Genomic DNA, 24,278 nt, shown 5'->3' on the forward strand with positions numbered 1-24,278 from the left:
TCACAATTATCACGATATCATTGTTGAAAATAATTATTACTTCATATCACGATTATTGCTACCAAAATGTTCACGGTAGCAATCATTTTGATATTATTGCCACAACAACTATTATGTACTATTTTAATAATTACTACATAATATCACGATTATTGCGACCAAATTGTTCACAGTTATCACGATATCATTGTTGAAAATAATGATTACTTCATATCACGATTATTGCTATCAAAATGTTCACGGTAGCAATTATTTTGATATTATTGCTACAACAACTATTATGTACAAGTTTAATAATTACTACTTCATATCACGATTATTGTGACCAAAATGTTCACGGTTATCACGATACGATAGTTGAAAATTACTACTTCATAGCCCGATTATTGCGACCAAAATGTTCACAATTATCACGATATCATTGTTGAAAATAATTATTACTTCATATCACGATTATTGCTACCAAAATGTTCACGGTAGCAATCATTTTGATATTATTGCTACAACAACTATTATGTACTATTTTAAAAATTACTACTTCATATCACGATTATTGCAACCAAAATGTTTATGATATTTCACGATATCTTTGGTGAAAATAATGATTACTTCATACCACTATTATTGCGACCAAAATGTTCACAATTATCACGATATCCTTGTTGAAAATAATGATTACTTCATATCACGATTATTGCTACCAAAAATGTTCACGGTAGCAATAATTTTGATATTATTGCCACAACAACTATTATGTACTATTTTAATAATTACTACATAATATCACGATTATTGCGACCAAATTGTTCACAGTTATCACAATATCATTGTTGAAAATAATGATTACTTCATATCACGATTATTGCTATCAAAATGTTCACGGTAGCAATTATTTTGATATTATTGCTACAACAACTATTATGTACAAGTTTAATAATTACTACTTCATATCACGATTATTGTGACCAAAATGTTGACGGTTATCACGATACAATAGTTGAAAATTACTACTTCATAGCCCGATTATTGCGACCAAAATGTTCACAATTATCACGATATCATTGTTGAAAATAATTATTACTTCATATCACGATTATTGCTACCAAAATGTTCACGGTAGCAATCATTTTGATATTATTGCCACAACAACTATTATGTACTATTTTAATAATTACTACATAATATCACGATTATTGCGACCAAATTGTTCACAGTTATCACGATATCATTGTTGAAAATAATGATTACTTCATATCACGATTATTGCTATCAAAATGTTCACGGTAGCAATTATTTTGATATTATTGCTACAACAACTATTATGTACAAGTTTAATAATTACTACTTCATATCACGATTATTGTGACCAAAATGTTCACGGTTATCACGATACGATAGTTGAAAATTACTACTTCATAGCCCGATTATTGCGACCAAAATGTTCACAATTATCACGATATCATTGTTGAAAATAATTATTACTTCATATCACGATTATTGCTACCAAAATGTTCACGGTAGCAATCATTTTGATATTATTGCTACAACAACTATTATGTACTATTTTAAAAATTACTACTTCATATCACGATTATTGCAACCAAAATGTTTATGATATTTCACGATATCTTTGGTGAAAATAATGATTACTTCATACCACTATTATTGCGACCAAAATGTTCACAATTATCACGATATCCTTGTTGAAAATAATGATTACTTCATATCACGATTATTGCTACCAAAAATGTTCACGGTAGCAATCATTTTGATATTATTGCCACAACAACTATTATGTACTATTTTAATAATTACTACTTAATATCACGATTATTGCGACCAAATTGTTCACGGTTATCACAATACAATAGTTGAAAATTATTACTTCATAGCACGATTATTGCGACCAAAATGTTCACAATTATCACGATATCATTGTTGAAAAATAATTATTATTTCATATCACGATTATTGCTACCAAAAATTTTCACGATAGCAATCATTTTGATATTATTGCCACAACAACTATTATGTACTATTTTAATAATTACTACTTCATATCACGATTATTGCGACCAAAATGTTCACGGTTATCACGATATCGTTGTTGAAAATAATTATTACTTCATATCACGATTATTGCTATCAAAATGTTCACGGTAGCAATTATTTTTGATATTATTGCTACAACAACTATTATGTACTAGTTTAATAATTACTACTTAATATCACGATTATTGCGACCAAAATGTTCACAATTATCACGATATCATTGTTGAAAATAATTACTTCATATCACGATTATTGCTACCAAAATGTTCACGGTTATCACGATATCATTGTTGAAAATAATTATTACTTCATATCACGATTATTGCTACCAAAATGTTCACGGTTATCACGATATCATTGTTGAAAGTAATTATTACTTCATATCACAATCATTGCCACCAAAATGTTCATGGTTATCACGATATCCATCCATCCATTTTCTACCGCTTGTCCCTTTCGGGGTCACAGGGGGTGCTGGAGCCTATCTCAGCTGCATTCGTGCAGAAGGCGGGGTACACCCTGGACAAGTCGCCACCTCATCACAGGGCCAACACAGATAGACAGACAACATTCACACTCACATTCACACACTAGGGACCATTTAGTGTTGCCAATCAACCTATCCTCAGGTGCATGTCTTTGGAGGTGGGAGGGGCCTATCCCCAGGTGCATGTCTTTGGAGGTGGGAGGGGCCTATCCCCAGGTGCATGTCTTTGGAGGTGGGAGGAAGCCGGAATACCCGGAAGGAACCCACGCAGTCACGGGGAGAACATGCAAACTCCTCACAGAAAGATCCCGAGCCCGGAATTGAACCCAGAAACCCCTGTTCCACCGTGCTGCCCTCATGTTATGTGACGCTTGATTAATTGTTTAATGAATGTAACTAATACAAATTGATAAAATCCTGACCGCATAAAAGAAATAGAAGGTAAAATAAAGTCGGTGACTGCTAAAAAAAGGTGAATAGAAGGTCAATAAAAAGTAAAAGAAGGTGAATAGAAGGTAAATAAAAAGGGAATAGAAGGTAAATAGGAGGTAGAGGAAGTAATTACATTTATGGCAACCAGAAAAAGATTTTGTTTATTTCAACAATATTCAATAAAATATGCATTGAAAATATGAAGCGTATTTTATCCGATTAATTGAAAAAAAAAATTACTCGATGACTATGATAATTGATAGCTTCAGCCCTAGTTAACATATCAGCCAATATTCAAAAATACAAATGAGTGAACTTATTTTTGGTCTTCCCATTGCCTGCAGAGGATGTGAATGATGCAATTTCCTGTGGACTATGAGACTCGTGGAATATTCCATATTTTTCAGAGGGGATCGTGTGTTAGTAAGGGTAACAGGACTGAGTGAAAACCCAGGGACGCCACTGAAGTCTGAATTTGTACTAGAATGAGCATATAACGGATTTAAATGATGGTTTCATAATAAATTCAAATTTTTGAAAGCAGGGAACAAGCAACAAATGCAATTTTTCCAGTATTCAAGGTAGTTTTAAATTGCAATGATTTAATATGCGAACAGATCAATGTGGGGGACACTTTTGCAAGATAAAAAACATTTATATTAAAGTTGATTTTATCGTACATTTTATTTCCTGTGAACACAAATGGCACCGTCTAGGTCAGGGGTCGGCAACCCGCGGCTCCGGAGCCGCATGTGGCTCTTTGACCACTCTAATGCGGCTCAGCTGCATACTTGCCGACCCTCCCGATTTTCCCAGCAGCTTACTTACGATCTCCATGCCTCTCCTAGAAATCCCTCGAGGAAAATATTTTCAGATTTTTACCTTAACTGAATTAAGGGCATACTCTGATAGCTCTGCATTTATTGTCCCCTATAGGTTGTACAAACAGAATGCCAGGCAGGTCCCATGTTGTATTGAGCTTGGACTCGTACACGTAGGAGACAGCAAGGCATACTTGGTCAACAGCCACACAGTTTACACTGACGGTTGCGGTATAAAACTGTTGCGTTACAAATATGCGCCACACTGTGAACCCACACCAAAAAAGAATGACAAACACATTTCTGGAGAACCTGCTCACCGTAACACAACCTAAACACAACACAACAAATACCCAGAATGCCATGCAGCCCTGACTCCAAACCCCCCCACTCCTCCGTGCGTCGGTTGAGGTGGGCGGGGTTTGGTGGTAGCGGAAGAGTCAGGGCTGCTTGGCATTCTGGGTATTTGTTTTGTTGTGTTTATGTTGTGTTACAGTGCGGATTTTCTCCAGAAATGTGTTTGTCATTCTTTTTTAGTGTGGTGCATATTTGTGCATATTTGTAACGTAACAGTGTTAAAGTTTTTTTCTACGGCCACCGTCAGTGTAAACTGTGTGGCTGTTGACCAAGTATGCCTTGCTGTCACAGACATGCGCAAACAGAAGCTGCATTCACCATGTGTGACCGAGCAGGTGCGCTATATTTGCAGACTGTAGAGGGTGCTTAAAGCAGTGCTATCAAGCCGGAAAATTGGGAAAATTGGGAACGTTGGCAAGTATGACGCTGTCAATCGCCATTCATATAAACCTCGCGGGCCACGTTAACATTAGGTTGTCATAATAAGGTGCGGGCAGGGGCGTGTGTTTGAGACCCCTGGTTAAAACATAGCACAAAGCAAAAAAAGCAGTGTTATTTCATTTTAAATTTTCGAAAAAGTTATGTGGCTCCCATTGTTTTCTTTAATTTGTGAAACTTGTCAAAATGGCTCTTTGAGTGGTAAAGGTTGCCGACCCCTGGTCTAGGTGGAGTGACTCTTATACTGTTCAACATAATGTCACAATTTGCAATCATAGGTGCAGAAGTTGCAATGCATGTGTCCCGTGGATGTGAGAGGAGTCTTTCAGCTGGATGAGAGACGGCGTGATGCTGTGGTCGCTCTGGGCATCTTCTTGGTGGAGTCCAACCTGCAGGTGACATCTGCTGCCTTCTTTTCCTTCAGTGTGACACAAAAGCGCTAACACCACACACTGGCGTTGCAGCACAAGGATGCAGTTGTCCCGTACCTTCTCGGACTTCTCAGGGGACTTCCTCGAGTTCAGTGGATTGAGGAGAGCTCGGAACGCAAAGGACGAGGTAACAGCGACCCGAGCGTGTTTTTTTCAACTTTCAAGAGTTCTATGTTTAACTGAGATTAAGTACCATATTTTCTGGACTATAAGGCGCGCTTAAAATCTTTTCATTTTCTCAAAACTCGACAGTGCGCCTTAAAACCCGGTGCGCCTAATGTACAAAATAATGCTCGTTTTGCTTGCTGACCTCGAAACAATTTTATTTGGTCCATGGTAAAATGATAGGTGTGACCAGTAGATGGCAGTCACACATAAGAGATAGTGTAGACTGCAATATGATTGCAGTCAAACATAAGAGATACGTGTAGACTGCAATATGACTCAAGTAAAGAACACCAACATTTTATATGTTCCATTGAAAATATAGAACATTACACACTGCGCTCAAAAATCCATCAAAATGTTTTAGTACGACTTTGGTAAGCTATGAAGCCACACCGCTTGATAGATTGTACCGTGCTTCAACATACGAGTATTATTATGTTGCGTGTATAAGGTAAGACGTATTAACTGGTGTTTTGTTTCACAATATTATGCAAAAGCAAGTTTTCTTACCTTCTGGTACCTGCTGATCTGTATTTGGGATCTGCATAAGTTCTGAAAAATTGCGCGCATCCGTCTTTGTAGTCGGTGCCGACGTCGTAGTCGATAAGCTTCTTTTTTTTCTCTATCTTCTTGTTTTTGTTGTCAATTCATTCTCCGTTGTTGCCATTTCTAATATTAAGTAGTGTAAAGTTCTTACTTATATCCGTCAGTAAACTCGCCATGAAAGCACTAAAACATACCGGTGTAGTGAGTTTACATTATTCACCCGAGGAACTTTAGTTAGTAGAGAGGCGGATGAGAAGATGCTGCTCCGTTATTGATTAAAGTCAAGTCTGAATGTCATTGAAACAGTTAGCTCCATCTTTTGACACTTCTCCCACTCCCGTCCTTGCACGCTACACCGCTACAACAAAGATGACGGAGAAACGACGCTGCCGAAGGTGAGCCACGTAAATAAGACCGCCCACAAAACGGCGCATCCTGAAGCGACTGTCAGAAAGCGGCTTGAAGATGATCTGTAAAACATCATTTATACAACATTTTGACCAAAGAACCGCCATTACATGTTATGTAGACCACAAGGAAGTCTTTTACATTTAGAAAAAAATAATAATAATATGACTCCTGGATGACTCCTTTAAAGGCCTACTGAAAGCCACTACTACCGACCACGCAGTCTGATAGTTTATATATCAATGATGAAATCTTAACATTGCAACACATGCCAATACGGCCGGGTTAACTTATAAAGTGACATTTTAAAATTCCCGGGAAATATCCGGCTGAAACATTGCGGTATGATGACGTATGCGCGTGACGAAGTCCGAGTAACGGAAGTTATGGTACCCCGTAGAATCCTATACAAAAAGCTCTGTTTTCATTTCATAATTCCACAGTATTCTGGACATCTTTTGCAATTTTTTTAATGAACAATGAAGGCTGCAAAGAAGACAGTTGTAGGTGGGATCAGTGTATTAGCAGCGGACTACAGCAACACAACCAGGAGGACTTTGTTGGAGCGCTAGCCGCGCTATACGCGCTAGCCGCCAATTTCACCTTGACTTCCTATGTCTCCGGGCCGCCAAACGCATCGGGTGAAGTCCTTCGTCCTTCTGCCGATCGCTGGAACGCAGGTGAGCACGGGTGTTGATGAGCAAATGAGGGCTGGCTGGCGTAGGTGGAGAGCTAATGTTTTTAGCATAGCTCTGTGCAATCCGGTTGCTAAGTTAGCTTCAATGGCGTCCTTAGCACGGCATTGTTAACCTTCGCCAGCCTGGAAAGCATTAACCGTGTATTTACATGTCCACGCTTTAATAGTATTGTTGATTTTCTATCTATACTTCGAGTCAGGGGTTTATTTCTTTTGTTTCTATATGCAGTTAAAGCAAGATGCTATCACGTTAGCTCGTAGCTAAAGCATTTCGCCGATGTAAAAGGCACTGAATGTCCATTTCGCGTTCTCAACTCTCATTTTCAAGAGGATATAGTATCCGAGGTGGTTTAAAATACAAATCTGTGATCTACAATAGAAAAAGGAGAGTGTGGAATCCAATGAGCCAGCTTGTACCTAAGTTACGGTCAGAGCGAAAAAAGATACGTCCATCGCTGCCTCTCAAGTCATTCACTGTAACGTTAGTCATCTACGAATCTTTCATCCTCGCTCAAATTAATGGGGTAATCATCACTTTCTCGGTCCGAATCTCTCTCGCTCCATTGTAAACAACGGGGAATTGTGAGGAATACTAGCTCCTGTGGCGTCACGCTACTTCCGCTACAGGCAAGGCTTTTTTTTATCAGCGAGCAAAAGTTGCGAACTTTATCATCGATTTTCTCTACTAAATCCTTTCAGCAAAAATATGGCAATATCGCGAAATGATCAAGTATGACACATAGAATGGATCTGCTATTCCCGTTTAAATTAAAAAAAATCATTTCAGTAGGCCTTTAATGCGCCTTATAATCCGATGCGCCTTATATATGAAAAAAGTTTAAAAATAGACCATTCATCGGCAGTGCGCCTTATAATCCGGTGCACCCTATGCTCCGGAAATTACGGTACAAGGCCAGATTTGTATTCACAACCTTCTAGCAATGCTAAGCACTTTTCCACTGTTCCTCTCATGATTTTTTCACAACCTTTCCCTCTCCGCAGTAATACTTCCTGTTGCGGAAAACTTCACCTTCTGTCTGGTGACGCTTCTGTCGGACGTCGCCCAACGCGATGAATCTATGCGTGAACAGGTCTTAGTTTGTGTGTTGTTTAACTTCAAGTTCCTATTATTTACTGTATTTGCACTTTTGTCAGATTCTGGAGGCGATTATGGATGTCATGCAGCTCCTGCAGGAGGTCTGCAAGGATCCTAAATCTCATGATAAAGGTGCGCGACATACTTCCTGTTCTTCAGCCAATCGTGGTCATTCACTTTTATGTTGCACCTATTTATTTCTTACCCTAAGAGTACCTGTGTCGCTACACGGTTCCTACCCTGCTGGGCGTGGCCAGAGCTTTCGGCAGATACAGCAACACAGACGAGCCGCTGCTGTCCAAGCTCTTCCCTCGGCCGGTGGCTCCGCCTCTGGCCTCCGTGGACGACGGCGACGTGGCACGCCGGCGCTCCTTCAACGACTTCCGCTCCATCCTGCCCAGCTCCTTCCTCACCGTGTGCCAGGCGGACACGCTGAGGCGTAAGAGCTCCTCCGTGTCATCCGTGTCTCAGCAGGTATGTGACCTCGCTCGGCGGACGTGTTGTCCAGATCTTCTCACATTCAGCCTTTGTCGTCAGGCCAGTCCGGAGAGGACGGGACTAACACCGAGCTCCCCCGCTGATCCCTCAACACCTTACTTTGAAGGTAAGAAAGAGGTGTGCACTATGAAGGAGAGCGTGTGCTTTGTGGTTCCTGGCTCAAGTTGAGGCAGAGGTGGTACAATCCTGACCATGCGTCAGAATTTTTACGCAAAACATTTTTAGTTTTTTTTTTTACAATTCACAGTAATATGCTGTAAAGAACACCATAAAATGTATTGTCATTTGTATTAATTTGATGGGTAGTTTGCTGTAAAATCATAAGTCAAGCAGATATTTATTTATTTATATTTAGACACATTTTTTTTAGAAAGTATAATATACTGTACTATTTGTTACAATAATGGATACTATTAAAGTTTAAAAGGCATGCAATTTGAAGCAGTACATATACTTTTTCTGTCAAAATGAAAAAAAATCCATTATATTTAGTTTGAAAATATTAAGTACTTTATTGACACATATCATTTCCACGTGTTTGTGGGCCAGATAAAATGATGTTGCGGGCCAGATCTGGCCCCCGGGCCTTGAGTTTGACATGTGTGGCCTAAGCGCTTGTGTGGTGGGGCTGTCACGCCAAATTTCTTCCCCCTACAAAAACCTTCCCCCCCCCCATTTACTTCCGTGATCATGTTTCCTCTTACGTCATTGAAAGCGATCGATAGCACTTCGGCTTTCACTGCCCGTCGCTGGAAGGATACTTCGTCTTTGACAGCTGCTGGGATCTGAAGAAATCGATTATTGTTTTTTTTTTGTACAGGCGCGAAACAGGACAGTCGCATGCCGGTTAAGGACCCCCGGCAACTTTGTGATTTTATTGGACGCAGCCCCGGAATTAAATGGGGGGGGAATGTTTTTGTAGGGGGAAGAAATTTGGCGTGACAGGGCCACTTTTGCTAATTTGCTTGAGACACTCATAGAGGATTTTGAAGCACCCTTCAAGCGCTCTGTGGAAAAAAATTCCACATGTTGTCACCACCATGAATTATTACATTTTAACTGCCTGTTATGTTAATTTCTCTGCTCTGTTTTACCTGGACTCTTGACTTTTACCCTCGCGAGATCGCTTTTTAAAGTAGTGGCTGATTTTGCCTGCCATATTTGCAACGCTAAAAAACATAAACTTTACTCTGATACGTAGGAAACGTAAAATTAAACAACATGCTTGTAATGCTTTCTTGGGGTAACTCCTTTTAGTTGACCTTGTACCAGTCAATCTGTACCATCATGAAACTCTACCTGATCCTATGCAAACTTCTCATAAATTCTTCAATCAATCGATGTATTATAATTAGTCAGAAAAAGTTGGAAACGAAGCTAACACTACTAGCTGTGTCCACATACCAGGGAGAAAATGTTCACAGCACAGTCTGGAGTGTTCTGTAGGAGTCCAGTGATCTCTCCGTATCATGCTCCGTATGGCAGAAATCCACTTGTTACGGCAGTCAACTTTATGCACCAAGTAGCGGGGAAAAAACACGATTCCATCTGTTTCTTCTTCGGTAGCTACTTTAGGTCTTTCCTGTGCACTGCTGTCGATATAGCACCTCTATAGTGGCGCAACGCTGCAACTGCAGTTAAAATACGTAGCTGCCGCACAGGGACATCAATCGCTCAATCAACACAACCGGAGCTTGAACGATATCAATCGCTCTGGCTAGGGGCGGCACAAAATTAGCTGGAGGCGGCCGCCACACATTTTTGAACACAGGAAAAACCCTGGTGTTTGTGCTCCAGGCTCCTACCTTCCTGATGGCAGCTCAGTGGACCCCAACTACTACTTCTCCACCATCAGCTCCAGCTTCTCCGTGTCGCCGCTCTTCACCGGCAGCAGCTGTGGAGAGTTCCACGTCCCTCTGGACATGCTGAGACAACTTCTCCAAATGGTCAGCACGCGCCTCTCGGCACCACGCATCATGTCCGCGTGTCACAGTCAGTGGTTGTTCTTCAACAGGGCGAACAAGTTGTGTCAGAATCCTTTTTAAAGTCACTGGATGAAACCTTGGCAGAACTGATAGAGGTAAGACCACTACCGTTATTATTAACATTGTCGTCACTAGAAAGTTGCAATGAACTTGGATATTTTTTGTTTTGAAGCTAAGTCCTGGTCTTCATCTGTACTACAAAACCTTCAGTGACACCCTGTACGTGGCCATATTTAAAATGCTCAGAGACACCCTGTACAACCTGAAAGGTACAGTAGGTCTTCATCTGATCCACCTCCCGCTGTAAAGGCCTGTCAACTCATTCTCTCAAGCAGACCTCCAGACGGACTTTGTCAAGGAGGTGCACGACTTTGTGCTGGAGCAGTTCAGCAGCAGCCAGTCGGAGCTGCAGAGGATCCTGCATGACGTGGAGTATCTGCAGAGCGAGCTGAGCCCGCTCAAACTTCGCTGCCAGGCCAACGCCGCCTGCGTTGACCTCATGGTGTGGGCTGTCACCGAGGAGCAGGGTGAGCCTTCACTTCACACTTTACCGACTATTTGATGAAACAAAACGTCCCTTTTCTCCCTGCTCTCCTTCTGCAGGAGCGGAGAACCTTTGCAGCAAACTGTCAGAGAAGCTGCAGTCCAAAACCTCCAGTAAAGTCATCATCGCTCACATGCCCCTCCTCATCTGCTGCCTTCAGGTACCCAACCTCTCCCCCCTTTTTCAAAAATCCTCCCACCTTATCCACACAAGCCCAATTTGTGTCCAGGGCTTAGGTCGCCTGTGTGAGCGCTTCCCGGTGGTGGCCCACTCCGTAACCACGTCGCTGAGAGACTTCCTGGTGGTGCCCTCTCCAGTCCTGGTCAAGCTGTACAAATACCACAGCCACTGCGCGACAGTGAGCGGTGAGATAAAGATCCACGTGACCAACGAGCACTCCCAGTCCACCCTCAACACCAACCCCAACAAGAGGAGCCAGCCCTCCATGTATGAACAGCTGAGGGACATCTCCATAGATAACATCTGCAGGTGAGGGCCACACACACACACAATAATGTATGCAACATCTCAACTCTTATTTCTCTCAGGTGTCTAAAGGCGGGGCTGACTATGGATAACGTCATCGTGGAAGCTTTCCTCGCGAGTCTGTCCAATCGACTCTACATCTCACAGGAAAATGACAAGTGGGTGAACTTAGAGCAGTTCTTTGACATTGTCTCACTTCATTAAAGTGCTAAATATACAGTACAGGCCAAAAGTTTGGACACAACTTCTCATTCCCAACACAACTGATGGTCCCAACCCCATTGATAAAGCAAGACATTCCACTAATCAACCCTGATAAGGCACACCTGTCAAGTGAAAACCATTTCAGGTGACTACCTCTTGAAGCTCATGGAGAGAATGCCAAGAGTGTGCAAATCAGTAATCAGAGCAGAGGGTGGCTATTTTGAAGAAACTAGAATATAAAACATGTTTTCAGTTAGTTCACCTTTTTTTGTTAAGTACATAACTCCACATGTGTTCATTCATAGTTTTGATGTGACAATCTACAATGTAAATAGTCATGAAAATAAAGAAAACGCATTGAATGAGAAGGTGTGTCCAAACTTTTGGCCTGTACTGTATATAATATCATAATATAATAATTGAAAAAAACTATGAATGGGCCGCATTTGCATGCGCGTTGCAATTGCATAATGTACTTAAGGCAGTTATTTATCCATCCATCCATCCATCCATCCATCCATCTTCTTCCGCTTATCCGAGGTCGGGTCGCGGGGGCAGCAGCCTAAGCAGGGAAACCCAGACTTCCCTCTCCCAAGCCACTTCGTCCAACTCCTCCCGGGGGATCCCGAGGCGTTCCTAGGCCAGCCGGGAGACACAGTCTTCCCAATGTGTCCTGGGTCTTCCCCGTGGCTTCCTACCGGTCGGACGTGCCCTAAACACCTCCCTAGGGAGGCGTTCGGGTGGCATCCTGACCAGATGCCCGAACCACCTCAACTGGCTCCTCTCGATGTGGAGGAGCAGCGGCTTTACTTTGAGCTCCCCCCGGATGGCAGTTATTTATACATTTACAAAATAATTATGCTTTGAGCTCAAATTTGCATGCACGTCGCAAATGCATAATGTAATTAAAACACTTACAAAAGTATTATGCTTTGAACTAAGATGTATTGCACCAATAAATGTGAGGATTTTTGCATTTGATTAACAAACCTTTTATTAAATTGTATTTGACACAAAAAGCACACATTCTAATGTAGTAAAATAAATGTAACTGATGATAACAATTCCAACAGAAAAACTGAATTTTATTGTTTTTTTATATTGTTATCTACATTTATTGCTAATATTATTACAAGTATTTCACTTGTTATGGTTTATTTGTTAATGAAAAAATATATGCAGTACATGCAAAAATTTAGGACACCTTCTCATTCAATGTGTTTTCTTTATTTTCATGACTATTTACATTGTAGATTGTCACATCAAAACTATGAATGAACACATGTGGAGTTATGTACTTAACAAAAAAAGGTGAAATAACTGAAAACATGTTTTATATTCTAGTTTCTTCAAAATAGCCACCCTTTGCTCTGATTACTGCTGTGCACACTCTTGGCATTCTCTCCATGAGCTTCAAGCACACCTGTGAAGTGAAAACCATTTCAGAAGACTACCCCTTGAAGCTCATTGAGAGAATGCCAAGAGTGTGCAAAGCAGTAGTCAGAGCAAAGGGTGGCTATTTTGAAGAAACTAGAATATAAAACATGTTTTCTATTTTGTCACCTTTTGTTAAGTACATACCGTATTTCCTTGAATTGGCGCAGGGAATATAGTATTCGCACGTCTAGAATTACTGCCGGGTCAAACTCGTTTTTCAAAATAATTAACGCATGCTTGGCCTTATCGCCGGTTTATTATTGAAGCTGGATCAAATTCGTTTCGCAAAATATTAATTTTATTATCGCATGTCTATAATTTTCGCCGGGTCAAACTCGTTTCGCAAAATATTTAACATATGGCTAGAACTTCCACCGGGTCAAATTCGTTACGTCACGAGTGACGCATCTGTCCTCATTTTCAAAATGGAGGAAGCTGCTTTCAGATTGAGTGAGCCTATGGCTTTGCACTTTGTTTATATTATAAATATGTTTTTTTGCATTCTATTTTAGTTACTTTGAATTTATAACCCCCTGGCGCTGCTTTGTATTCTTTTTGTACTGTTTTGTACTACTTTTGTACTTATTTGATTGTTGAAATGTTGAAATGTATAAATAAAACTTTAAAAAAAAAAAAAAAAAAAAAAAAAAGGAAGCTGCTTTCAGTAGTTTACAATCGCACAAAGGAAAAAAGATAAAGAGCTTTTCAGTAGGATTTAAGGTCCAAGCTATTGAATACCGGTACAGTATGCTAAAGAGAACAGTAAGCAGCTATGTTTTATTAATATACCGTAGCTGCGTGTGTGAAATACTGTATAAGTCATTAAATGACTCCCGCCTCCTGGTGGTAGAGGGCGCTGCCGCGCTAGTGATCCTTCTTGCGACTTCCGGTACTGCAGAAGAAGTGAACACACGCAGCAAGAGATTTTTTTTTCTTTTAACTAGGATTACATACCGGTATCTAAAATAAAACAGTTTTCTAAACTGGACTTTCAATCGAAGCAGGATGTAATAATTAAAGGAATATCTCCATCGAAACAGAGACTTTTAAAACGGAAGAAAGAAAATAAGGAAGACTTCTATAAACAAGTTATCGATGCTTTTGGTCAGAAGGAGCTGCAAATGGACTCCATTTATAAGTACAGGTAAGACCATAATAACGTTTTTTTAATTAAATGTGCTTTTCATGATGGTATGCTTACATCACACTCAAAGCGCACGCCTAAATTTTATGGATTCCTTTTGGTAAACGCCGGAGTGAGAAGAGGTTTTAAAATAATTACCGCATGCACGGCCATCCCGCCGGTTTCCGGTAAACGCAGGTGTGACAGGAGGTTTTAAATTAATTAACGCCCCTGCGGCTATTCAAGGAAATACGGTAACTCCACATGTGTTCATTCATAGTTTTGATGTGACAATATTCATGAAAATAAAGAAAACGCATTGAATGAGAAGGTGTGTCCAAACTTTGGGCCTGTACTGTATGTATATTTGAAGTTGAGTTTTGGTGGTATAATAAATACTCATCTTTTCAAATGAATGAATAATCATGTAAATAATTGTAATTACAATGTCACTCAAAATAATTGTGATGAAAACTTTTGCCATCATCATCCAGCCCTAATCTCACTAGTTCTTCCGTGTCGCTCAGGGACGCTCACTTGATCCCGGACCACACCATCCGGGCGCTGGGTCACATCGCCGTGGCCCTGCGAGACACCCCGAGAGTGATGGAGCCCATCCTGCAGATCCTGCAGCAGAAGTTCTGCCAGCCTCCTTCTCAACTGGACGTGCTTATCGTGGACCAGCTGGGCTGCATGGTCATCACGGGCAACGTAAGCGTTCCCGACTGGCCCGACCCAAAAAGATAACAGGCTAATTTGGCGGTCGTGTCCCCGCAGCAATACATCTACCAGGAAGTGTGGAATTTATTCCAGCAGATCAGCGTGAAGGCCAGCTCCATGGTCTACTCCACCAAGGACTACAAGGACCACGGCTACAGGTCGGCGTCCTTCTTCGCAGTCCTTACACACTCACTAGCTATTAACCTTCTCTGCTCTGCGTACAGACACTGCTCACTGGCAGTCATCAACGCTCTGGGCAACATAGCAGCCAACCTGCAGTCCGAGCAGATGGTGGACGAGCTGCTGGTCAACCTGCTGGAGCTCTTCGTCCAGCTGGGCCTGGAGGGGAAGAGGGCCAGCGAGCGGGCGGCAGACAAAGGCCCGGCTCTGAAGGTCCAGTACAATTGATTGTTATTAGTATTATTTAAAAAATGCTAAATGTTAGGCACATAACCCAAAGAGCAGTCCAACACAACACTAGAAGACTATCTCATGCTGTAAAACAGGGGTGTCACACTCCTTTTCATTGGGGGCCACATGGCAGTTATGACTGCCCTCAGAGGGCCACTTGGAACAGTGAATAATATATACATTATAAACTGCTTCATTACACAATTATTTATTGTTATGTATTTTTACGTACACTGTAAGAAAAATATGTAGATTTTAGAGTAAAGTTTAGCTGCGGAAATTTTACCATAAAATGTACCATGTATACCAGGGGTGGGCAATTAATTTTTACCGGGGGCCGCATGAGCAACCCGAGCACTGCTGGAGGGCCACATCGACAATATTTCAATTAAATTTTGCTCAGTATTATTTTTGATATATACCGTAAGATAAATAATAATAATAATTAATAATAATAGTAATACTTCAACATAGTGTGTGTAACAGCATTCCATGACTAATATAAATAAATTAACATTAATAATAAATGACAGTAAAATAAGCACACGTATGACTGAGGAGTCATAGTGTAACTTTGTGTGGTGTTTGAGTTGTCCGACTTTTTGTGTGGCCATAAACGCACCAGTCTTATCATTACACCATGTACCAAATAAAATTGCTTCGAAGCCGGTAAGAACAACCAGAATTGATCCGTACATTAGGCGCACCGGGTTCTAGGGCGTACTGTCAATTTTTGAGAAAATGAGAGGATTTTAAGTGCGCCCGATAGCAATGTTCCCTCTAATTGTTCATGTGTCTGAGCAAACACAAAAACTCCCTGAGCATTCAGTGGAGCACACGTGGCAATACCAGCAGCACACCTGTCTCAAACCAATCTTTTATAATAACACTCAAAGGAGAGGAGTCATTTTCATGAGATTATTTTGTAATATTAGTGATTTGGCCCACTTTTAATGAAAATAAAAGAAATCTTGTTTTTCATAAGCTATGGATTAGTATTGTACAATATGTCTGGGTGGGGGTCCTGCTTTGGAAATCATTTGTACCCCTTTCAGAGATCACATTTAGTTCCCCTTAAACATCCTCATGTTGCACAATGAAATGTAAGCATAGGATGAAGTGTGCATTCCTGTAACTTTCTCTAGTAACAGCATTCCATGATTAATATCAATAAATTAACAATAATAATAAATGACAGTAGAATAAGCACACGTATGACTGAGGAGTCATAGTGTAACTTTGTGTGGTGTTTGAGTTGTCCGACTTTTTGTGTGGCCATAAACGCACCAGTGGTTTAGTGGTATGCGTGTTGGTGACAGATGACAAGTTGGTTTTGGCCTGGTTTGTACGGCAGAAAATGACTAGTTTTTCGAGATTGAAGTGTGAAAACTCATGTTTTTGGTGTGGTTATGTCCGAATATAAACAGTTTTGCTCAATAAAGTGATTGATATAATTCCTGTCCTCGAAGCATCTCGATAGACGTTACAATAATTGAACGGTGTTCAATTGAACGGTGTTGACGAACACCGTTAGGGCCGCTTGTTGTCACTGTCACTCAAAGTTGCATTGCAAAATTACATAGAATAAATATGTTTATTTTGTTTAGAATTCAGATGGGATTTGATTTGGTGCGCGGCATATATTTGCTGCGCGCAGCGGACGCTTGAGCAGTGCGCAATTGCGCAGGCACGCACCTTAGAGGGAACGTTGCTTGGCAGTCCATGTCTTGTTGGAAACACGCCATTCTTCATCAACTTTTCTCTTTTTAGCGTCTCGGGTGTAAACCGTGCATCACTTGTCGCTGCATGTGCACCTTCACTCGCAGGTTACACACGGACACACGCCCATAAATAACACTTTTCAAAATAAAAGCAGCACAGTTGTATTGCGCGCACGACATAGATGTTTTTTCAACTTTATTTTGTAATTTGTTATTGCAGCTGTTCATATTCACTCACAATCACGCACACGCATACGTCCACACGGAAGTAATACAAATAACGATTTTCAAAAACAAAAGCAGCACCGTTGTATTGCACACTCGACATAGATACTTTTTAAAATTTATTTTGTAATTTATAATTGGCCTCACGCGGGCCGGACAGGGACGCACAAAGGGCCGGATGCGGCCCGCGGGCCGCAGAATGCCCAGGTCTGATGTATACTGTACATGTAAATGGAAAAACAGAACCACTGTTTTACTGTAAAATCTACGGTCGTTGTATTACTGTAAATGGAAAAACAATATTACACATTTTATTGTTTTGTGTTTTTACAGTAAAATTCTGGCAACTGAGCTACCAGTTTTTTACCGAAAAATTATTTTTACTTTGTACAATTTGAGGGATAAGTTGCTTCAAAATCACGAGTGAAGCAGATATTTAAGTACTTATTTAGATGTTTGGAATGTGTGATGATATTATATTTGTTACAATATTAGATAAAGTTTTAAATATGAAATTGCATACAGTACATGTATTTTTGGCTGTCAAAATAAAAAGTTGACTGCATTTAGAAACAAATAGACGCATGGTAATTCCACATAATGAGGTGGCGGGCCTTAAGTTTGACACATGTGCTGTAAAATATACACCAGCGTTAATTATTGTATTTCTTGTTTAGATGTTATGGACTATATGAATTGTTTTGTGTGCTTGTGTGTGTAGGCATCGAGCAGTGCTGGCAACCTCGGGGTTCTCATTCCTGTCATTGCAGTGGTGAGATATTAAAATACTGTTAATAGTCGCTAGATGTTGCTGATTGTTAATTGACACAATTATTTCTAATATTTTATTCAACAAATTAAAACGGTATGGCATCAGAACTGGATAAGAAGCTACATAACAAACAGGAAGCAATATGTGGACAGATGTCCACCGCTAAATACAGGTGAAACTCAAGAAATGTAAATATGGTGCAAAAATGTGTTTATTCCAGCAATTAGATTGACAAGGTGAAACTGATATGACAGGCTCAAAACATGCAACTCAAGATATTTCAAGACTTTTTTGATATGATTTGGATGATCATGGCTTACAGCTAAATGTAACATTTTAGACACATTTTGGGTTTCCAAAAAGTGTAAACCCTAAACATCCAAATTATAAAAAATAAAAGCTTGTCAAATCCCACTTTGTACGTAATGATCATATATTAGTTTCACATTTGAAGTTGAATCGCTGAAATAAATGGACTTTTACACAATATCTTGTATATCTATATCTGGGACCAAAACCTTTCAGTCTCTATATAAACGACATTTGTGACACAACTGTGTTTTGTTCAGGAGAGGACACACAAGAGCTAATACAAATAATAACAGAAGAAATGAACAAATTAAAAAGATGGTTTGACACAAACAGACTATGCATGAATCTCAGTAAAACTATCAAGCTATTCAGTAACAGCAGAAGTAAAAGTTGAACACACACAAATAGACAATTGACATTGTTAAAGAAATCCAAATTTTGGATGCAAAAATAGATGATAAAATGAACTGGAAATTGCATATAAAAATATAGAACGTAGGGTAGCAAGAAACACTTCAATAATGAATAAAGCTAAATATGTAGTGGACCAAAAACCTTCCATATTCTCTACTGCTTGCTAGTTCTCCCATGTCTGAAATATAACTATGACTGTAAAAGTACAATTCATTCACTAACCACAGTACAAAAGTGGTCAGTTAGAATAATACATAATGTTGGGTATAGAGGTTCCTCAAACCCTTTATTTATTGAATAAAAAATATATATAATTCAATGATTTGGTGCATTTGCAAACAGCTAAAATCATGCACATAGAAAACTATAACCTGCTACTGAAGAATGTACAGCAATTCTTCTCAACAAAAGAGGAGAAATATAAACCTAGGGAAAAATCCAATTTAAAACATGTGTCTGCATGTACAACCCTTAAAACCTTTAGTATGTCACTATATGGAATTCAATGATGTAGTATATTAAGTAAAAGTACTAATTTGTATTAATTTGATTCAGTTTAAGAAACTGTTCAAACTCAAAGTGTTTACATAGAGGAAGACCGCTGATAAACATTTTAAACTCTATTAAAAATGTTATCATCTTTTTCATCTAATTATTTGAATTACAATTTATTTAACTAATTAGTAAGAACTTTAATATATATTATTTATGGATTGAAATTGTGTATAAATTAAGAACCGGATAAACAAATTGAGAGCAGGAAGTGAACAAATGTGTTAGTAATTGCTTTAAAATGGAGAAGGGGTAGAATTACAGTGTTTCCCATAAACTGCCAAGATACCTGTGGGGGCGTGGCTATAAGCGTGGTCACCATGACATAATCGAGTAATTTGCATAATTTACTACAATGATAGGATTTTCTCTAAAAAGGCTAAAAAAATGTATACTTACTAATTAATAATAACAGTTTTGTTTTAAACGTCCATCCATCCATCCATCCATCCATTTTACAATATGATTACAACACTTTATGTACATATTTATATACAGATTTGAACTTAAGTTATTCACTGAAATATATTTATTAATTGTGGTTCTTACAAAAAATATATTTTATAAAAATATAAAAGCTAAAATGTCTCTTAAAGCTCTGCCCCTTTAATTAGTGCATACTAAATCATTTAACTTTAGCCTACTACTACAACCATATTATTTACCAGCAACATAAAGTGAAACAGAGGCAGAGGTGTCCTGCCACAGTCAGTAACAAATAAACAGAAAACAGTAGTGGTGGTAGATAGACACAGAGCTTCATCAAACATCTGATCCACTGAACAAAGAGCTCCAAAAATCTTGATCCTACACTTCTCTTTTGTAAAGTAAATCTGAACAGCCGATATGGGCATCTACATCAACTATATGATTTGCCTGAGAAGCTTGACAGGACACAAAAAAAAATAAAATTAAAATTAAAAAAATAAAATAAAAATAAAAATATATATATATATATATTTTTTTGTGGCGGCCTAAATTCTTTCGTGGCGGGCCGCCACAAATAAATGAATGTGTGGGAAACACTGAATTAAATAAGCACTCCTTCTTCCTTCTGGAAATATGTGACGTGTCATTTAGTAACTGTATGCACGTTTGAAATAAATTCCCACCCTAAACCATTCTTTCCTTGCGGTCAGCTGACTAAAAGGTTGCCGCCCATCAAGGAGGCCAAACCTCGCCTGCAGAAGCTCTTCAGGGACTTCTGGCTCTACTCGGTGGTGATGGGCTTCGCAGTGGAAGGCTCAGGTAGTCGTCTTTATTTCTCTCGCCAAGAACGCGTCACACAACGTGCTGTCCACCCCGCAGGTCTGTGGCCCGAGGAATGGTACGAGGGCGTTTGCGAGATCGCCACCAAATCTCCGCTGCTGACGTTCCCGAGCGGCGAGCCTCTGCGGTCCGAGCTGCAGTACAACTCGGCCCTGAAGAACGACACCGTCACGCCGGTATGACCACACCAACACACGACCCTTTATACGCCAACTTCACGCTCCTTCGCTGCATCTTAGGCGGAGCTCAACGACCTCCGCAGCACCATCATCAACCTGTTGGACCCGCTTCCAGAGGGCGCCGCGCTCATCAACAAACTGGACTTCGCCATGTCCACGTATTTGCTGTCCGTCTACAGACTAGAGTACATGAGGTGGGGTCAACGCGATGCTACAAAAGATGTATTTAAAAGAGGTCTTTCTGACGGTCTTTAAACGGTTTTCAATCAGGATGCTGCGTGCCCTGGACTCGGATCGCTTTCAGGTCATGTTTCGGTACTTTGAAGACCGAGCCATCCAGAAAGACAAATCTGGTTTGTGAGGTTAAACATACCTCTAACATTCGTGCAGTGTTTTATTTGTGAATATTAAGTGGTGTGTTTTTTTGATGCTTGTAGGCATGATGCAGTGTGTGATCGCTGTCAGCGACAAGGTCTTTGAGGTCTTCCTGCAGATGATGATAGAGAAAGTAAGCACACACAAAGCTGATAAACGTATGATGATTTTAAAGGCCTACTGAAAGCCACTACTACCGACCACGCAGTCTGATAGTTTATATATCAATGATGAAATCTTAACATTGCAACACATGCCAATACGGCCGGGTTAACTTATAAAGTGCAATTTTAAATTTCCCGCCACACTTCCGGTTGAAAAAGCCTTCGAAGGATGACGTATGCGCGTGACGTAGCCCGAGGAACAGAGGTATGCCTTCTCCATTGAATACAATACAAAAAAGCTCTGTTTTCATTTCATAATTCCACAGTATTCTGGACATCTGTGTTGGTGAATCTTTTGCAATTTGTTTAATGAACAATGGAGGCTGCAAAGAAGAACATTGTAGGTGGCTGTAGCAACACAAGGACCACTTACTCGGATAGCAGACGCCTAGCCGATGCTAGCAGACGCCTAGCCGATGCTAGCAGACGCCTAGCCCATGCTAGCAGACGCCTAGCCGATGCTAGCAGACCCACCGCACGGATGATCTGGTGAAGTCCTTCGTCGCGGCGTCAATCGCTGGAACGCAGGTGAGCACGGGTGTTGCTGAGCAAAGCAGATGAGGGCTGGCTGGCGTAGGTGGAGCGCTAATGTTTTTATCCTAGCTCTGTGAGCTCCGGTTGCTAAGTTAGCCTTAGCGTCGTTAGCAACAGCATTGTTAAGCTTTGCCAGGCTGAGATCTATTAACCGTGTAGTTACATGTACATGGTTTAATAGTATTGTTGATCTTCTGTCTATCCTTCCAGTCAGGGATTTATTTATTTTGTTTCTATCTGCATTTGAGACAGATGCTATCACGTTAGCTCATGCTAAAGATGCTAAAGAGCTTCGTCGATGTATTGTCGTGGAGATAAAAGGCACTGTAATGTCCATTTCGCGTTCTCGACTCTCATTTTCAAGAGGATATAGTATCCGAGGTGGTTTAAAATACAAATCCGTGATCCACAATAGAAAAAGGAGAGAGTGTGGAATCCAATGAGCCAGCTTGTACCTAAGTTACGGTCAGAGCGAGAAAAAAATATGTATTTCACTGCATTCTAGTCCGTCACTCTAACGTTCCTCGTCCACGAATCTTTCATCCTCGCTCAAATTAATGGGGTAATCGTCACTTTCACGGTCCGAATAGCTCTAGCTGCGTTGAAAACAATAGGAAAATATGAGGGAGTGAACAACTGACAACGTCACGCTACTTCCGGTAGGGGCAAGGTTTTTTTTTATCAGAGACCAAAAGTTGCGAACTTTATCGACGTTGGTTTATACTAAATCCTTTCAGCAAAAATATGGCAATATCGCAAAATGATCAAGTATGACACATAGAATGGATCTGCTATCCCCGTTTAAATAAAAAAAATTCATTTCAGTAGGCCTTTAACCTACCTTATTTTTCGGACTATAAGGCGCACTTAAAATCCTTTAATTTTTTCAAAACTCGACAGTGCGCCTTATAACCTAATATACGGAATAATTTTGGTTGTGCTTACCGACCTCGAAGCTATTTTATTTGGTACATGGTGAAATGATAAGTGTGACCAGTAGATGGCAGTCACACAAAGGAGATACCGTATTTCCTTGAATAGCCGCAGGGGCGCTAATTAATTTAAAACCTCCTGTCACTCCGGCGTTTACCGGAAGCCTGCGGGATGGCCGTGCATGCGGTAATTATTTTAAAACCTCTTCTCACGTTTACCAAAAGGAATGCGGTAAATTTAGGCGTGCGCTTTGAGTGTGATGTAAGCATACCATCATGAAAAGCACATTTAATAAAAAAAAACGTTATTATGGTCTTACCTGTACTTATAAATGGAGTCCATTTGCAACTCCTTCTGACCAAAAGCATCGATAACTTGTTTATAGAAGTCTTCCTTATTTTCTTTCTTCAGTTATAAAAGTCTCTCTGTCTCGATGGAGATATTCCTTTAATTATTACCTCCTGCTTAGAAAACTGTTTTATTTTAGATACCGGTATGTAATCCTCCATGTTAAAAGTTCAGGCAGAGGAAAAAAATAAAAAATGTCTTGCTGCGTGTAGTCACTTCTTCTGCAGTACCGGAAGTCGCAAGAAGGATCACTAGCGCGGCAGCGCCCTCTACCACCAGGAGGCGGGAGTCATTTAATGACTTATACAGTATTTGACACACGCAGCTACGGTATATTAATAAAACATAGCTGCTTACTGTTCTTTTTAGCATACTGTACCGGTATTCAATAGCTACTGAATAGCTCTTTATCTTTTTTCCTTTGTGCGATTGCAAACTACTGAAAGCAGCTTCCTCCATTTTGAAAATGAGGACAGGTAAAGCGTCACTCGTGACGTAACGAATTTGACCCGGTGGAAGTTCTAGACATATGCTAAATATTTTGCGAAACGAGTTTGACCCGGCGAAAATTATAGACATGCGATAATAAAATTAATATTTTGCGAACGGATTTGATCCGGCGTTAATAATGAACCGGCGATAAGGCCAAGCATGCGTTAATTATTTTCAGAAACGAGTTTGACCCGGCAGTAATTCTAGACGTGCGAATACTATATTCCCTGCGCCACTTCAAGGAAATACGGTACGTGTAGATTGCAATATGAGTACAATTTTTCATACATAAGAGTGCCTTTTGTATGAAAAAAGACCTGACTAAACCCACTCATCGGCAGTGCGCCTTATAATCCGGTACGCCCTATGGTCCGGAAAATCCTCCTGGCCTAGATAATATGCATTGGATATGTTTTGGTGTCAATTTTGTGTGGATTCTGCTCCACAGTAACTCTTCTAACCTGTTTTTTGAGTGTGTCTGCAAGCTGTTTAATTCTGCAGGCGTTGCAAATGAAACCACGCTACACCCTCTCTAAATCATAATGTATCTTTTGATAAGGTAGAGTTTAAATATCTATCTTGAAGTCCTCTATTCAGACAGAAAAAAATCGCTTTTAGCAGCATTTATATTACTGCAGGTCGTTTGT

The 24,278-nt window shown here is 40.1% G+C and overlaps 1 protein-coding gene across 2 annotated transcripts in view; it reads left to right on the forward strand.

Moving 5' to 3' along the window:
- pi4kaa (phosphatidylinositol 4-kinase, catalytic, alpha a) overlaps positions 1-24,278 on the forward strand; it is a 54,695-nt gene that overhangs the window by 4,900 nt on the left and 25,517 nt on the right. For both annotated transcript variants that reach the window (XM_062030745.1, XM_062030746.1), the window contains exons 2-23: positions 4,866-4,982; positions 5,052-5,145; positions 7,840-7,928; positions 7,993-8,065; positions 8,145-8,407; positions 8,471-8,537; positions 10,229-10,377; positions 10,446-10,511; positions 10,589-10,685; positions 10,752-10,943; positions 11,020-11,120; positions 11,190-11,449; positions 11,509-11,604; positions 14,738-14,921; positions 14,988-15,088; positions 15,155-15,323; positions 18,009-18,059; positions 20,477-20,585; positions 20,646-20,782; positions 20,846-20,979; positions 21,056-21,138; positions 21,223-21,293. In XM_062030745.1, coding sequence (XP_061886729.1) covers positions 4,866-4,982; positions 5,052-5,145; positions 7,840-7,928; positions 7,993-8,065; positions 8,145-8,407; positions 8,471-8,537; positions 10,229-10,377; positions 10,446-10,511; positions 10,589-10,685; positions 10,752-10,943; positions 11,020-11,120; positions 11,190-11,449; positions 11,509-11,604; positions 14,738-14,921; positions 14,988-15,088; positions 15,155-15,323; positions 18,009-18,059; positions 20,477-20,585; positions 20,646-20,782; positions 20,846-20,979; positions 21,056-21,138; positions 21,223-21,293 — 2,703 coding nt within the window. The remainder of the gene's footprint in view (positions 1-4,865; positions 4,983-5,051; positions 5,146-7,839; positions 7,929-7,992; positions 8,066-8,144; positions 8,408-8,470; positions 8,538-10,228; positions 10,378-10,445; positions 10,512-10,588; positions 10,686-10,751; positions 10,944-11,019; positions 11,121-11,189; positions 11,450-11,508; positions 11,605-14,737; positions 14,922-14,987; positions 15,089-15,154; positions 15,324-18,008; positions 18,060-20,476; positions 20,586-20,645; positions 20,783-20,845; positions 20,980-21,055; positions 21,139-21,222; positions 21,294-24,278) is intronic.

The sequence above is a fragment of the Entelurus aequoreus genome, linkage group LG21 (assembly GCF_033978785.1).
Source record: "Entelurus aequoreus isolate RoL-2023_Sb linkage group LG21, RoL_Eaeq_v1.1, whole genome shotgun sequence".
In the NCBI taxonomy this organism is placed as follows: Eukaryota; Metazoa; Chordata; class Actinopteri; order Syngnathiformes; family Syngnathidae; genus Entelurus; species Entelurus aequoreus.